The sequence below is a fragment of the Cetorhinus maximus genome, chromosome 20 (assembly GCF_964194155.1).
Source record: "Cetorhinus maximus chromosome 20, sCetMax3.hap1.1, whole genome shotgun sequence".
Classification (NCBI taxonomy): domain Eukaryota; kingdom Metazoa; phylum Chordata; class Chondrichthyes; order Lamniformes; family Cetorhinidae; genus Cetorhinus; species Cetorhinus maximus.
In genome coordinates this window covers 74,825,988-74,843,686 of record NC_135898.1, presented here as the reverse complement: position 1 = coordinate 74,843,686, position 17,699 = coordinate 74,825,988, and the positions used below count along the sequence as shown (strand labels likewise).

Genomic DNA, 17,699 nt, shown 5'->3' with positions numbered 1-17,699 from the left:
CTGGCTGGGGAATTTAGAACAAGTGGTCACAGTTTCAAGATTCATTTAGGCCTGAGATGAGGAGAAATTTCTTTGGAATTCTCTACCCCAGGGGTTGTGGATGCCCCATCATTGAACACATTTAAGGTTGAGACTGATAGATTTTTGTCTCTCAGGGAATCAAGGGATATGGGAAGTAGGCAGAAAGTGGAGTTGCGGTCCAAGGTCAACCATGATTGTATTGAATGGCAGAACAGGCTCAATGGGCCAAATGGTCTTCTCCTGCTCCTATTTCTTATGACTTTGGTGACAAAACCTCCATCTGATGGGAAACAAAGTGACATGAGGCATTCAGTGGTCACAAGAGGGTCCTCAATTACCTGCGTCAATTTGTTGTTGGCACCAGAACATACTTCATGTTCACAATGGTCATCAGCACTTTTACTGTGCCAGTAGAAGGTATAATGGGCCTCACGTATTGATCCAGTGTCAGCAAATCTAGTCTTTTGGTGAGCAGCAATGGCGATGTTGAACTTGTGTAGCTCATGGTCGATCAATACAGTCTTAAAGCACTGTTTGTTGACTGCAAATCCTCATGCACACCAGAACACACAGTCCTCACATTCCACTTTCCAACCCAGGGAATCTTCACCTTTTGTTTCATAGGTACCCACTTACTATCTGCTTGTCAGACTGAATAGGCTAAATTCAGAGGAAGGGTGGGGGCCCCACATCTGGAGCCCACTCAGTTGCAGAAGTTGCCAAAAGGTGCTTGCTTAAAGAGATCTCCAGCCACCCAAACGACTCTACTTCAGTTTCTTTGACTCTCTCGAGCTGGTCTCATAAGGCAGTGGGTACTATTTAACCCATAGCTGGGACCTGATTGATGGATGTCAGGACATGTCCGCATGCCAATGAGTTTGTATATCGCATCTCTGAGGGCCAAGGTTCCTCCGGGATCCCTTGCTGTTCAGCTTAGGGCCGTCTAAGTTGCTGTAAGGAGGCACTACAGGGAGTCTTGGTGATGCAGAGACGGTGTACTGGCAGAACAGACTTGCGCACTTGCTCCCTCTTCGCAATAAGCTAGCCAGTGACAGTGGATCATGCAACTTCCCTTGATGCATAACATCACCCAATTGATATTTGGGTAATTAAATTCCCCAAGTATCACCACCCTATAGTTCTTGCAAATCTCTGTGATTTCCCTGCAGATTTGTTCCTCAATCTCTTTCACTATTTGCAGGCCTATAGAATACCCCAAGTTGTTCCTATCTGAATCTTCATCCGATGGATGGGTGTGGACAAAGCCAAGTAGATACCTTTTTGTTCTGGGCCCTACCAAGATGACAAATACACACATGACAGTTGATACAATGACATTTTTATGTTTTACTTCAATGCAAATTATAGAACAGCATTTAGAAAATTCAGAGGAGGGGGGAGCTTTGATTAATTAAATATACCATTTAAACAATTAATGTTAATTAAGAACTTTCCATGTCCCATGTGGACCACATAATGATTACAAGTAGCAATAATTACACTAATTATTTCATGATTGATTCAAACAGGCAGGTTTGATCAACATTAAGCCAATGCAATCAGAAAATGAATGATGCTTAGAATGTCTGGCCCACATTCAGGGTTACGAATGCCCGCATTACAGAGCAAAAAACTACCACTCAATGCTAAAGACTGCATAGGAGTTGGAAGAGGTTGCAGCTAATGGGATATAATCAAGGAGGTTTTGCAACAGCAGGATAACATGGGAGGTGAATGAGCATAATCAAGAAAGCGGCAGCTGGGCTCAATTGAGAGCACCGTTGAGACTCATTAGATTGATTTATATTATAGAATTTACTTCCGCTGAAAGGAAGATTTGCATTTATTTCCTTCCTTCCATTCCACTAAAAGAGATTCTGTAGAGTGCCCCAATTCCTTTGCTGCAGACCTTAATCTTTCTATACAATAGGCCGGATTCACCAACCGCAGAGACATTCAGATTTCCCCACCATAGCTGCTCCACAGCTACAAATGCAAATTCTGTGGTACAGAGGGATCTGGCAGTCCTACATGAATCACAAAGTTAGTATGCAGGTACAGCAAATAATTAATATGGCGAATAGAATTTAATGTTTATTGTAAGGGGAATGGATTATAAAAGTAGGGATGTTTTGCTACAGTTGTACAGGGCATTAGTGAGACCACATCTAGAGTACTGTGTGCAGTTTTGGTCTTCTTATTTAAGAAAGGACAACAATAGCATTAGAAGCAGTTCAGAGAAAGTTCACTCAACTGATTCTTGAGATGAAGGGGTTATCTTATGAGGAAAGGTTGGACAGGTTGGCTTGTATTCTTTGGAGTTTAGAAGAATGAGAGGTGATCTTATTGAAACATAGATTCTGAGGGGACTTGACACTGGTCCACATGGATGCTGAGGATGGTTCCCTTTATTTAGAACTAGGGGAGACGGTTTGAAAATGTGTCTCCCATTTAAGATGGAGATGAAATTTTTTTCTGAGGGTCATTGTTCTCTGGAATTCTCTTCAGAGAACAGTGAAGGCAGGCTCATTGCATATTTTTAAGGCAGAGTTAGGTAGATTCTTGATTGACAAGGGTGTCAAAGGATATAGTGGGTACACAGGAAAGTGGAGTTGAGGCCACAATCAGATCAGTCATGATCTTATCAAGTAGTGGAGCAGACTCAATGGGCCAAATGGCCTATCCTTGCACTTAATTCATATGTTCGTAAGTCAGCCAAAGGTGGTATCTGCTTTCCCTATGCAGGCACCGAGTTGTGCATCAAGAGATAGACTGTCACCGTGGACCCAAAGTAGCAGATTTGCAAACCACTTCCATTTATTTAGTGTGATTAGGGGTGGAGATGCAACATCTTGTCCCATGGCTACTGTTTTCTTGACAATTGCAGTCAGAGAACAAGTTACAAGCATGGGCAACTCAATAATTTAACAAGTAAGGTTCAAATATAATGGGGCATCAGGGAGGTTAGAACTAAAAGGCCGAGTAGAATCTTTTTCACCAAGGTGAGGAAAGCCATATAAGCAGGTAATGTAAATGGATTAAAGACAAGGGATTAAAGGCTATGATGAGGAGAAATGTCAGTGGTACTGAATTGAGGATGAGTCCCATGTTTATGTGGTGATCTCTGAGTTCTTTCTTTTCTTATTGTACAGATAGGTCCTTCCTTTCTGTCACTGAAGTATGCTCAGCCCCTCTGTCTTGTTGCACTAATCTAATAATCTGTACATAATTGTCAGCCACTTAACCACTTTAAAGTCATTACTGCAGCATAATGAAGGAAATAACTTTGGCATATAATATTTCCCGGTGCCAATGTCAAAGGCTGTTGTTGCTATTGCGTTTTCCCTTTATTCATACTAGAAATATAAAGAGTGGGATATCCAAGAAACTGATGACACATTGATAGACACAAAATGTGAAGATCTCCAAATATGTTGGTTTACTAATCAAATGCCAAATTTAATGCCATGACTTTTATACACTTGCACATAATTAAGGGTACGCGAGATACAAAGGCTGCCTGTCCTCTGCAGAGTGCAAGGAAAAGTAAGTTATCAATTCTTCTTGTGCTTCTGTGGACCGAATTGGCCACTTGTACGGTTTCTCCATTGCATAAAACACCAAAAGAGCATTGTGTGTTTAACATCTACCAGGTTCCTCTTCCCTGTCCCTAGTTGTCGTTTTTAATCTAATATCAGTGTTATCAGTAAACATGATCTGCACAATCATTGTTGGGGAAAGGAGGGAGAAGAGTAATTAGTGTCCTATAAGTACTTCACTGTATAGGAACAGTTAAGTTTGTGGTCTGTTTTTGACTTTCTTTTGGGAGGGTTAGCTTCTTCATCATGTTTCCAATCCCGTATTTCAGTGCATAATTTGTGTGTCCCTGCCCCACAATAGCAGTAAATATTTTACTTTTAACTAGAGATAGTTGCATAAAACTCTGTTTTTCAGGTCTCCCTTCAGTATTGAAAGGATCTTTTGAAATCAAGCAAGATGTTTATTTTTAAATCCCCAGCTTGTGTGATGTATTTTCTAAACCTGAATAAACACAACACTGTCCACTCTTTCTCAGTTGATAGGCAATCAAAGGCCAGTTAACTTAATATCTGTCATTGGGAAAATGTTAGCGTCTATTATAATTGCAGAGCATTTAGAAATCCATAATCTAATCAAGCAGAGTCAGCATGGCTTCATGAAGGGCAAATCATGCCTGACAAACTTATTAGAATTCTTTGAGGAGGTAACAAGCAGGATAGATAAAGGGGAACCCAGTAGATGTTATATATTTGGATTTCCAAAAGGCATTCAATAAGGTACCACACATAAGGTTACTTAATTAGATAAGAGCCCATGGTGTTGGGGGTAGTATATTAGCATGGATAGAGGATTGGCTAACTGATAGAAGACAGAGTTGGGATAAGGGGGGTTATTTTCAAGATGGCAACCTGTAACTAGTGGAGTGCCACAGGGATCAATGCTGGGTTCACAATTATTTACAATACATATTAATGACTTGGATGAGGGAAATGAATGTACTATTGCCAAGTTTGCTGATGACACAAAAATAGGTGGAAAGGCAAGTGGTGAGGATGACACAGTCTACAGCGGGACATAGACAGGTTAAGTGAGTGGGCAAAAATGTGGCAGATGGAATATAATGTGGGAAAATTTGAGGTTATGCACTTTGGCAGGAAGAATAGAAGAGCTGAATATTATTTACATGGAGAAAGACTGCAGAAAGTTGCAGCAGAGGGATTTGGGGGTCCTCCTGCATGAATCCCAAAAAGCTAGCATACAAGTTCAGGTAATAGGGAAGGCAAATGGAATGTTGGCCTTTATTTCAAAGGGAATGTAGTATAAAATAGGAAAGCCTTGCTAAAACTATACAAGGCACTAGTTAGACCACATCTAGAATACTGTGAACAATTTTGGTCCCTTATCTAAGAAAAGTGGACTAGTATCAGAGGCAATCCAGAGAAGGTTCACTAGGTTGATCACAGGGATGGAGGGATTTTCTTATGAGGAGAGGTTGACTAGGTTTGGCATGTACTCACTGGAGTTTAGAAGAATGAGAGGTGACCTTATTGAAACATATAAGATTCTTAGGGGGCTTGACATGGTAGATGCTAAGAGGTTGTTTCTCCTTCTGAGAGTCTAGGGCCAGAGAGCATTATCTCAGAGTAAGAGGTCACCCATTTAAGACAGAGATGAGAAATTTCTTCTCTGAGGGTAGTGTATCTGCGGAATCCTTTACTGCAGAGGGCTGTAGAGGCTGGGTCGTTAAGTATATTCAAGACTGAGATAGACAGATTTTTAATCAGTAAGGGAATCAAAGGTTATGGGGAAAAGGCAGCAAAGTGGAGTTGAGGATTATCAGATCAAACATGATCTCGTTGAATGGAGGAGCAAACTCGATGGGCCAAATGGCCTACTTTTGCTCCTACATCTTACATCTTATGGTCAAATGCGACTCTAAAGCACCACAGATGCAAGTGGTAAGTGTAATAGTTGCGTTTGGAGCTTTGCCAGTCTGGCTGGGACCTTTACCTATTTCTCTCTTTTTTTAGCGTTGTCCATCTTGAAGATCTCCTCCCCTATAGACACAGAGAGAAACTTTTGTGGACTTGATCCTTAATTCAAGAATAGCAAATTGGTTACTTTATTTGTTGTTTTCATTAATATGATCATGAGAAATGACATTAATAATTAAAGAACTTTGATTTATGTTGAGCCCTTCATTCCCTCAAGATATCCCAAAGTCCTGTCCAGCTAATTAATTACTTTTCAGGTGTATGTATTTTTGGTCTGTAGGCAATTCAAGATTTTCTTCATCATCCTCTTTTATATTTGCATTAACCTTGTGATGTTGGCTCCTGGTGTATAGGTCTTGAGCAGCCAGTGAAACAATCAAGTTAGCCCTCCAGATTTTATAAGACCAATGATCAAAAATGCCCAGTTTTATTTACTAGCTTTTCTTGCTGGTAACTGGTCCAACTGGCCACAGTTAATGTGCTGGTCTGACAGCAGTGAATTGCCCACACTAATGTCATGATGTAACATTATAATGTCAGCATATACATGCCCATGTAGTATACCTTGGACATCATGACATTACTTGTTACTGATGTTATGATGCAGTACCCTCAAGTGGTAGCTCACCATTGGAGGCTGGAACATCGTGTGCTATACTTCAGAAGGTAAAAGGCCTGCAGCTGCTTAAAAAATTTAGTTAGGTCAACATTGCTGGCAAGGTCTGCAAGAGAACCCACAGCCACAAGGTGTACCGAAGAAAGTGCATGGGTCTTTTTGTATGAAGTCAGGCAGAGGAAGGGGGCATCCTTGACACATAGCAACATCGGCCCTTATGAAGAGAAACAAAAATTTGACAGTCATTTCTCCTCAGTTAAACACAGTAAGAAATAAGTGAAGAACCTGCATTTACATAAAGGCTCTCATGATCTTAGGATGTTCCAAAGCGCTTCATAGCCAATGATGTACTCTTAAAGTGTAGTCACTTCTAGTAGCAATCAATTTACACCAAGGTTTCAATTAGCTACGAGATAAATGACCATACAATGGCCAGAATTTCACATGGAGATGGTAACTTTGTATGCCCAGCTTAAAAATCATGGGTGAGCTCTTTGTGGCTTTGTAATCTCTTTGTGGCGAAGAAACCCTAAGCCGATTTAGCAGCCATTGGGCCATTAGGTGGCTCAAGCCGAACTCTGACCTATCTGGGAGAAAGCCCCAACTCCAAGAACTCTCAGCTAATCAAATGGCAAGTAAGTGGGCAGGGGAAATGGATGCATCATGGTATGGAGGGTTGGAGTGGGTGATCACAAGGGAATGGAAAGATATTAGGGAAGAGCTGGTAGATTGAGTGGAGGTGGGTAGTATTAGGTAGCCATGGGGGTGGGGTTGTTGATCACAAAATGTCTGTAACTTTCTCTGCTCCTGCAGCCCGAGATATCTGTGCTCCTCCAATTCTGGCCTCTTGAGCAACCCAATTTTAATTATTACACCACTGGCGGTTGTGTCTTCAGCTGCCCAGGGCCTAGAACCTGAATCCTCTCTCTAAATGTCTCCACCCTCAACCTCTCTTTCCTCCTTTAAGACGCTCCTTAAAAACAACCTCTTGACCAAATTTGTGGTCATCTGACCTAATATCTCCTTATTTGGCTCAGTGTCGAATTTTATTTGATAATGCTCCAGTGAAGAGCTTTGGGATGGTTTACCATGTTAAAGACATTTATAAATGCAAGTTTTTGTTTTGGGGGGGGGGGGGGTTGGCGATCATGAGGGGTGGGGTGGATGTCTGATCGTGTGAACTGGGAAACAGGTTTGCTTTGTGGACTGGGGGGCACTCTTGCTCCTGTTTTGCAAACAGTGCTGTTCCATGAGGCAATCTTCACCTTCCTTTAGCTTCTGAATTTCCCAAGGCCTGGAAAACTTGGCCAGTCAGTTTTAAAGCTGGGAAAGGGATAAAATCCAAGGATTGTAGCTTCCTTAAAATATTGAAATGGGGAACCAGCCTCCTGAGGGCGAGTAGGTCACTTGACCCCCTCCCCCCCAACCCTTGGCTCCTTTAAAGTTCGAAGTGGGTAGGTTCCAGGTGTGTGGTGCCAAATTTTGAGCTGCCAAATCTCTAAGAAAATGTGTTAGCCATATCATTTCTAAGTCTACTATTACGTTGTTTTCCTATGTAGTTATCACTTGAGTGCTCAAATGTCAGTAAACCTATGCTTTTTAAGTGAAAAATATTAGTGCTGGTAGGCATTTTATTTCGAACCATCTGATACTTTGAATCATTAGTCTTTAGCATAGCTAGAATTTCATCATGCAACAGATTAATTCTTTAATTCAAGCCTATTAAAAACATGAATTTCAGAAAACTTTATATACCATCTCCCCATCAGAAGTAAATAAGAGGGGCCACTCCTTTTCTTGATTTATATTTGCAACCTAGACCTGGGTGTACAGGGCACAATCTCAGAATTTGAAGATGATGCAAGAGTTGGAAGTATTGTGAACTGATAGTGATAGTTCACTGATAGTGATAGACTTTAAGAGGATATAGACAGGAATGGGCAGACACGAGGCAGATGAAATTTAATGTAGGGGGAGGATGAGAGAGGGAATTGGGGAAAGGAGGATGAGAATGGGGCATGGAAAGGGGAAGAGAAAGAATTGGTGGGAGAAGAATGGGGCAGGGGGAGGAGTGGGGCAGGGGAAGGAATTGGAGGGAGGTGAAGAAGTATGGAGGATGGGGAGGGGAAGGGAACGGAGCGGGGATGAAGGGTCGGGGGGTTGGGGGAGAAATGATCGGGGTGAGGAAGGGGGTGGATTCTGATCCATTTCGCCAGGTTACTGGGCTGGTGAGTATGGAGTAGCTTCTGGGAGGGTGCATTTAAATACAGGGTGTGAATGCAGCAGTCAGGAGCTAGGGGTGAGGAATTGTCACCAAACAGGAGCCCCTGGTGAATCCTCAGATAATAGGCTTCATCATTTAATGAATGAAAAAAGTACAAGCAGATCAGTGCAAAGTATTGTTCCCCTTAAAGCTAACGTCCTCCCTTAATAACAGCAGAGCCAACACCAAAAGTGACACAAATCCAAATAAATGCTGCAATTCTGAATATTTTTAGAAAACAGAAAGTGCTGCAAATACTCAGCAGGTCTGGAGCATCTATGCAGAAAGAAACAGAATGGCTTCAGGTCCATGGCCTTTCTTAAGTACAGTACGGGAAAATGTTTAAGAGATGCAACAGTTAACAGCAAATCAGTGCAGGGCCAAGTTAAGCTTTTACAAATGTGCTAAATGGAAACATCTCAGTATTAAACTGACCAAAAAAAGTTCCAGGATTGGACTTAGGTGCCTGAACAGATCTCCAGAACTGCCTGATCTTGGCTATGTATTCAGTCACGTGACACTCACTCAGTGATCAGACAAATGCAGTATACGGAACTCAAAGGTTACTTTAAATGCAAAGAGAGCCATAGTAATGAAAGATGACCCCCACTCCCCCATGCACATTAAGGGCAGTTTACTGGCCTTTATACAGGACTCAGAACCAATGAAACAAAGTGGTAAATCCTTGTTCTTGTTGTGAAGCCTTACTCAATCAAGTTTTTCCTGTTAATCCGTGGCATTAGGAGGGAAAATGAAACAGTTCCATTGAACTGTTACTATTCTTTCTGTCATTAAACAGTCAGTCCAGTAAGTTATTTTTTTATTAAAAAAACGAATGCCTCCGAGTAAAGTTGCCTGGGGACTTTCAGAATTTGAAACAATGGGCAGAGTCTTCTGGTCAGCGTGCTGGGGTGGGCCCGACACGCCGATGCATTAAATGACGGGCGATGACATCAGGTGTACGTCCCGACATCATCATGCGCCATTACGATCTTTCATTTGGTGGCCGCGGAGTCGGCTGCGTACCCGCTGAAACATTAAGGGCCTATTAAGGCCATTAAGAAATTCATTAAAGAAGTTAAGAATTCTGCCCGTCCAACCTTAAGGTCGGCAGGCAGGTGAAAAGCCCAAGCGGCCTTCGCGTTTTTCAGGGAACCTCATCCAGAGGCAGGATGAGGTTTCCTGAAGCTTTTATAAAACAAATAAATAAATTTTCCCACCTTTACAAACATGTCCAACTCATGTGATAGAGTCGCATGAGGGGACATGTTTGAATAAATTTTTAAATCAATTATTTAATTTTTTGCATATCTATTCAATCTCCCTGAGGCAGCTCCATGCCTCAGGAAGATTGCTGTGCGCTTTTGCATGCATGCACGAAAGAGTGCTGGCCCTGACTCTCCCTCCTCCAGCCGCCCGCACAGGTGAGTGCTACCGGCCGCGTATTATGCTGGGCGGGCTTTAATTGGCCTGGCGATAGGCTCCACGCGCGACCCCGTGTGCTCCCGCCCAGCCCGCCCGCCATAGGAAAAATCCAGGCCACTGAAAAGTGGGGAGTGAGGTTCGTTTTCTTTGTCCTGCTCGACCGACCCCGCCCCTGTGAAACTTCTTCGCCAATCAGGACGCTCGCAAAATCTTTGCATGTAACCTTCGGACCAGAGTGTAAAATTGGTAGAGAAAAGAGTGCGCAAAAAATACGAAGACACCGATTTAAACATGAGGTTAAGTAGCTGCATCCTCTTCCCGCCACCTTCAGGACACATACAAATAGTTTTATACTGGGCACCGTATATATATGTATTTTTTGGTAATTAACGTTTCTCTAACTGCTTTAATAACATAAATTACATTCAGCTCCCCAATCGCTGACACTTGTACTGTTGGCGCTCATTTTGGATGGTTACGCATTCTAATTGTTGTAGCTTTCTCCCCATTTGGATATTGCCCAATTAACATATTACACAAAAATGTGCCAAGACATCAGAACAAATGCAAAGGGATTTCTCAAAGCATGACACACCGTGAGATAAGACATGGCAGTGGGCGCATGAATTGTTTTCAATGCTGATATAATATTTGATTTATATTAATAAACTTTGTATTAATAACGACAATGACTTCAGAACTATGTTTTTCGTGTCCTTTGTTACAATTTTTGTTCATGTGCTTTATCCAGTTTGCGATCCTTTGTAACTTTTTCCTAGCGCCGCCTGATTGTAAATTGCAATTGTGAAAAGTGGACAGTGCTGGAAATTTTTGCTGATCCCTTCTTTTTGGTTTAATAGACTAAGCAATTTCAAAAGAATGTCTCAGTGGCTCACCGGTAAACAAACAGCAGAGTAGCCTTAAAAATAATTAACTACTGGGGATTGCACATCTGTTGTTTAAAAGGATGAGATGATTCTAAAAGTCTTCCACTTCATGTCTTCATTCGCACTCTTCCGGAACAAAAGAAACAATTCCATCTTTAAAAAGTTAAAAATTCTCTCAGTACTTTTGAGAAAATTACAGAAAACATTTGGTTTGTGTGATTTGGTGCATTGTAAAGTTGACATTTATGGAACCAAACAATGATTTCTACTCTCCCTCCACTCCAACCTCATCCCCATTCCCCAATGCCTCGCCTTGCCCACCCCCACCAACCTCCCCAGCAGCAGCGCAGCAATGAGTAAACTTGACCTGACAGACTAGCTTCAAAAAGTCGGAACTCTAAATTCATATATTTTTTAAGCTGGACTGTCAAGTCCTAAGCTCTGGCTGCTCAGCATGCATGACGAGAACTTGGTTTAAAATACAGAGTCCCCGGGCCTCCCCAGCCCCTGGCCCCAGCGTTTGGAACCGTCTGCAGCCGTCTCTCCCAGACCCTGGTCAGAGATGCCGGAGTGGTGCTCCAACAGCACTACACCCCTGGTAGGTTCAAAACGGGTTTGGTTCGGGTTTGAGATGCTTTCCATTTTAATATCTCACCCTAACCAAGCCCACCTGTTTGGTGGGGATGGGGGGGGGGGGTTAAACTTTCCCCCACTCAATCTGCTATTGCTAAAAGTAATGAGCTTGAACTTTCTCGGAATGGCAGTCAGCATTGGGTTGCCACTCTGTGCCCAATGTCTTATCTGAAATTTTTTCCCAGCCTGCCTTGCCCCACCAGGGCTGAATTTTCTGGTTGATGTGCGGGTGGCGGAGCCCGCGCGTCAGCGCTTAAAATGTCACGCGAGCGCCCCAACGTCAGCGCGCGGCATCGCGATGTTTAGGAATGGCGGGCGCTATGTAGCGTGAAGCACGCCCGCCATTAATAAAAGGCCTTGTTAAGGCCATTAAGTCACCAATTGTCGACGATTTTGAGGGGCCCGTGCGAACTTCGGGTCGGCGCACGGGCCCTACGGGCAGGTAGGTAAGAGATTTTTTAACAAACCTCATCCAGTGACGGGATGAGGTTTGATTTCGGATTTTAAAAATTTTAATAAAGTTTTTGTGTACTTCATTAACATGTCCCATCTCGTGTGACATTTTCACATGAGGGGGACATGTTAATGATTTTTTTATTTTTCTAGTTTTGAATTTTCACCACCTTTCAGTGATCTCCTTGAGGCACCACTTAGCCTCAGGGAGATGTTCGCTCTTTCGCGTGCATGCGTGAAAGAGCGCACTCTTGCAGTTGGGGAAACCCCCCCACCCGCACAGGAAGCGCATAGCTTAACTGGCCTGCCCATGTAAAATGGCGGCGGGGCCCGTTTCGGCGGCGGCAGCGATTGGCTGCCCGCCCGCCACCGAGTCGGTCGGGCCCGCCCGCTCATCAAGGGCAAAATTCAGCCCTCTGACTCAGGTCGGGTGAGATCCAGGCAGTGCAGTGCGTGCCCAGGGCACAGCGCCAAAGTACAGCTAAATCAAAGGGAAGGAGGCCAAGTCCCTTTTTCCAAGCCACTAGCTGCCATAAACCAGGTATGTTCGAAGGTCTATTGAAATGTAAAGGTCGGGGGAGGGGGTCAAACCCCAGGTTGTGCCAGGTCAGGTTGGGCCTTGGTGGTTGGGGGTGGGTGGATGGGCGGTAGGGTCAGGTCAGGCTGGAAGGGATGGAGGTGGGCCAGGGGTGGGAAGACTCCCAATAAGGGCGGGGGGTGGGGTGTAGTCAGGTGTTGGGAGGGGGTGGGAGTCAGGGGGGGGAGTCCCACGGGGGTGGCTCGGTCTGGGTCTGTACAATAGTTACCCAGAAGTTAGAAGTGGTTTTGCTTCCTCTAACTTTTTCTGGGTAACTATTGGTGTAACCCAGTCGGAACCATCCAAAGTTTGCAATTTAAAATCACATATATGGATGGTCCCCAGTGCAGGGCAATTGCCCAGGGGAAGTTTTCATTTTTGAGCAATTATCATGCAAACCTTACCTGGGAACTTCTGAAGGGGATTCCCCAGCGCATCATCGGGGTCTCCCCCAAATACAAAGCTGGGGAGTTCAGAAATTACAGCCCAATATTTATAAACCATTATGCAAAAAAATTCACATTAAGCAGCAACTACAATGTAAAAAATTATTTTAGGTCCAGCACTGGCTGAAGGAGGAAGAAAAACATTCTAAAAATTGACTTTACATTTCCATCAACAAGATTTTGTCTAAGTAGCATCTTTCTTTGTACGAACTACCACTATTGGTCAGTTGTGAAAAGATTTTGGGTGCCTATCAATGTAAAATCAGTGCAATTCCAGAGAACAAGGCTGGGTTCTGAGTATTGCAGAGCTGATGTAGATAAAGGACTAGCTAACATAGACCGTCACAAGCTGCTTCACCTTATTGTGCTTTCCTCGCCTTATATCTGGGTCTGTTGTAGACTCATTGATAGATATTTATTGTCATGATTTGTCAACAAGCCCATTACTGCTGTATCGTATAACTATGAGGATAGTAGAAGGCAAACTAGACAAACCTTGGGTTTTTGTCCTCTAGCAATCCCTATGTTACTACAGTGGTAGTTCTCAAGAGAAACTGCGGTCATGGTACTACAATTGGCTTCAGTAAGAGAGATTCTCATTCAAAGCAGGATACTATAAATGAAAATAGGGTCAGGTTCAGCTGTGTTGAATGTTTGCACATACATGAATGAATTAATGGTTACTGGTGTGAAACACCAGAGAGCATTCAGGGAACTGTACTCAGTGATCAGTTAACACCATTGAGAGAGGAGAAGAGAAGAGAAATTGGGGAATGAAAATGGATGAGATAATGAAAATACATTTTACTTTGTTATATTATCTAAAAGCATTTTAAGAAGAGAATTTCAACAGTACCTGTTGTAGCAAGGTTAGTTGCTGGGCTATATGCCGTGGGCTGTAGTCAGCCAACATGAAAAGTCCTTTCTCATCAACTTTCTGGTAGGCCCCGGACAGTTCTGTTGCAAGACTATTATAGCAGGGCTTTGGTAGTGCCGTGGCGATATTGGAATACTTTTCCTTCTGATGAGGGCTTGAGGGCTCAGTACGTTTACTAATCTTCCATTTAAAGCTCTATTTCAACAATAAGAGATTGATAGAATGTAATGTGCAGCAACATCATATAACATCTATAAGATACACCAATGAAACCTATTTTAGTGAAGCAGTATTTTATTTTCAAAGTTTCTTTCACCTCATTTTATTTTATTTTACAAAAGGCAGAAATGAAAATAGAATGTACATTCTGAATACACAGTGAATTAATTGTAAGTGAAATGTGCTGATGAACAGAATACACCAAATAATCTGTTGAATACTTACCAGGTAACTATATAAATTTAAGTATACATTGTTCACATTCTCTACAGATAGATTGTTGTTTAAGTATTTGGTGAGCACACCTTTTAAACCAATCATATTATCATTTTTAAATTTAAATATATAAAAATTACCAATATTTTATAGAAATTCAAGGGCATATTTTCCTTTCAAGGTCACTGCTAGGAACTCTTACAGATGCAGTGTAAATGAGGTGCACTTGGCTAATACATAAACTTATCCGCATCTTATCTAGGAAATCCAAAGACAGCCCTTCGAATCCCAAAGACCCTGGCCCACGCTCAGCACCAGGTTCAGTTTAGATAGTTGAGGTGTGGTAAATGGGTTAATATAATTACTATGAGTTATAAGTGAGTTATACTTATGAAAACCGTTCCTTTCGCTGTATTTTTCCATAATCCTTACACGCCTGGCCTGTTTTCCTAGATGTTTTTTGCTAGAGGTGAAATCACTGTGGATGATATCACTGTGGATGATATCACTGTGGATGATATCACTGTGGATGATATCACTGTAGATGACACGCCCGAGCTGTTCTTCTGTTTTTTTTACGTTTTATCCCAATGTTTTTTACACTGCTCCACTAGCCTGCTTATCTGCGAGAATATAGGATTGTTTACCAGGGACACATGAAGACAAAACACGCCCGGACATGCGGCCAGCTGAAGATGTATTGTGAAGATGGATATTATTTTTGTAAATATTTTTGGAGTATGGTGGTATTCTGTAAAGAAGGCTGTGTGTTTGTGTATGTCCATGGATAATTAAATTGGGGGAAAGCTAGTAAAGACAGTTTGTCTGTGGGAACTGAGAGATGAAAGGTGAAGGTGCTAGATGCATGCGTTTGTAACAAGAGGCTCTGGTGGAGTGGACATACAAGTAAATAGGTTGTGTTTTAAAATTTGCATTAGGTGATAGGTAAGGACTTGAATTTTCATCTGCTAAATTTCAAAGGGAGTTTAAGGGACTTTTACAACTTACAAAGGTTTCATAAGTAAACAACGAAGGGCTATTAAATTTTATTTGACCCAAAAGTGGAGGCGATAGGGAGACATGAAAGATTTATTTATTTTGGAAAAGTTGAGTTCAAAGAGGTGCTTAGGACAATGGAGTCTAGGATGGAAGGGGAAAAAAGATATTTAAGGGAGGTGTTTAGTTGAGTTGAGGTGACTGGGGGGGCGGGGGAGGGGGGTGGCATGGATGTGCTGAGACCAGCTCTGTACTGAGAAAAGTGAAATTGAAGCAGTTTCAAGTCAGAAAAGTCTTTGTTTTTAGAAAGCAGTCTGTTTCTGAACTTTCTCGGATTTCCAAAGCAGAGTGGAAGAGAATGAGAAGACGTGTGGTACACAGTACACTTCATAAAAGTAGCAACAGTTTTTGCTTTGGGTAATATTACTGGATTTTTATGGTTAAAAATCTACAACGGAGCTGTTGCCAAGCAGTTTACTTGCATGTTCTGACCAAGTGGTTTTTTTGGGGGGGAATGTTTTGTAAGATTGTTTCAACTGTGTAATTTTACTCTTGTGTGTTTAATTTTTTTTGCTTCTTGTTAATAAAGCTTTTAATTTTAAAATCCTAGAAGTGTTACTGGGATTCTATGCTTCTGGGATCAGCAGTTATCCCCTCATTTTCAAAATATAAAAAGTAAGTTATGGTCAATAAGACAAGTTTCCCTCTGGGGTTTGGCTTGCTCAGCGAATAACATCAGCTGTGGTCGTAACAGTATAAATGCATGTCACAATAAATACTTTTTGAGATGCTTCGGTTTACTGTAGCATTCCTCCGCATGCTTGTAATAAAATTTCCTACTTTCAGCTTACTCCAAACTCTGGGTGGTTTTTATCCATGACAGTTGGAAAAGCCCAAGAGTGTACTAGTTATTCTGCTTCACTGTGCTTTGGAACTGAATGTTTCCTGGGCATGCCAAAAAGAAATAGCTACCACTACATTCCTAATCTGTAGTTAAAAAGGAGTGGCATACCTTTCTAGAAATATCTTCATTCAAAACCTGTTTGGACATTGAGTGAACTGACTGATTGTCCTCTTCATTCTTCACGTCCTCGAGACTGAAGCTGAAATAAGGCAGTTTCCGGGCTTTTTTCTCCTCGGAGAAGTTTTGAAGCAAGCTTATTAAATATTGACCCCGGCTGTCATGTTGAATAACCTTTTAAAAGAAAGATCACATTAAGTAAATTGGGTTACTACTCTTCAATGATCCATGTTATATAATTATCCTGAATTCTGCGTCTGTTTGGATCCATATCCAACCTTTGCTCTAGTGCAGTCCATTAGTTAACATTATTGAGTGCATAATTTTGTAATGTGATTTGCACTGCTGCATTCTTGCTCATGTTTTATCAATGATATTTTGCATATACATAGTATTATTCAGATGAAAGATGTATAATGATAATTGTTAAGTTTATTTTGAGCAAAAAGACAATGGCCCTGTATATATTGGCCAGGATTGTGGCAACTGTGTTGGGACTGCACTCACCAGTGCCATCTAGCAGTGACCTCGCCAGAGTTTGAGAGGGCAGGGAGTTGGGGACATATAACCCAAACACAGCTAGTTAGTGGTTGTATAACGAGGGGTGCATTCCAGGCTCTCATCTTGCTCCACAGGCTGGCAACACTGGTGGATCTTTCCTGATCTGGAGAGATGTCAGAGCTTCCCTGCCCAGAAACCAGTGGACTCAGGCCTCAGTGGACCCTTGTGTCAGCTTTAAAAAATTAAATAAAAATCCAGCCCAGGACCAGACCCTGTCCTGAGCTCCCCCCTTGGTGGGGTTGACTCAGATCCTTCTGGAGGGCTGTACATCTTCATTTCACCTGGCATACTGACCTCAGGATAATATGTATTCTTCTAGGGCCAAGGAAGCATGAATTTTGTATATGATTGCTGAATGTTTCAATATTATCATTCACCGTATACCCAGTCTCTCAGAAGTGATCCAGCATTTGTGCATATTTGTAAGTGAATGTCTTTAAGTAGTATAATTATATCCATACAGTTCAGAAATACCTTTGAGGAAATAAAAGTTTCTAGCTTGTGTAAAACCTCAGTATTCTGTGCAATATCTACATTGTAGCATTCTTCAATCCAGGCCTGCAGTAGATCTAAACTTCGGTTGTGCACCTTGATGCAGTCAGCTGAACATTTTTGGTTCGCTCTGGAATTGTAAAAGTAACTTTATTTTTTCACGTGTAAAAATGTTGGATTAAAATTAGCAATAGTGATGTCATTATATAACGACATTTACAATAGTCCAAAGGATAAGAACGTGTTAAAGGTGGCAGTCAACAATCATTTAAGATCCTGCCCCTGACTTGAGTCATGCTTTGGATGCCAAGAGAAAGGTCTGCTGCAGGCTGCTAAATTTGAACGTTTTGAAGACATATGCTGAGTATCAATTTTCTCACAAATAAGAAAAGCGATGTTTCAATTTGGCTGGGCCAAGTGATCGCCAAAGTACTTTAAAAATTTGGTTTAATGCCACTCTGG

General features: G+C 42.0%; 1 protein-coding gene across 1 annotated transcript in view; it reads right to left on the bottom strand.

The window, feature by feature from the left end:
• The window catches only part of kndc1 (kinase non-catalytic C-lobe domain containing 1), a 252,960-nt gene that overhangs the window by 39,912 nt on the left and 195,349 nt on the right, over positions 1–17,699 (bottom strand). Inside the window, exons 22-24 of the mRNA XM_078564922.1 lie at positions 17,220–17,367; positions 16,176–16,358; positions 13,712–13,927 (exon numbers count right to left, since the gene is read on the bottom strand). Of these exons, the coding sequence (XP_078421048.1) occupies positions 13,712–13,927; positions 16,176–16,358; positions 17,220–17,367 (547 nt within the window). The remainder of the gene's footprint in view (positions 1–13,711; positions 13,928–16,175; positions 16,359–17,219; positions 17,368–17,699) is intronic.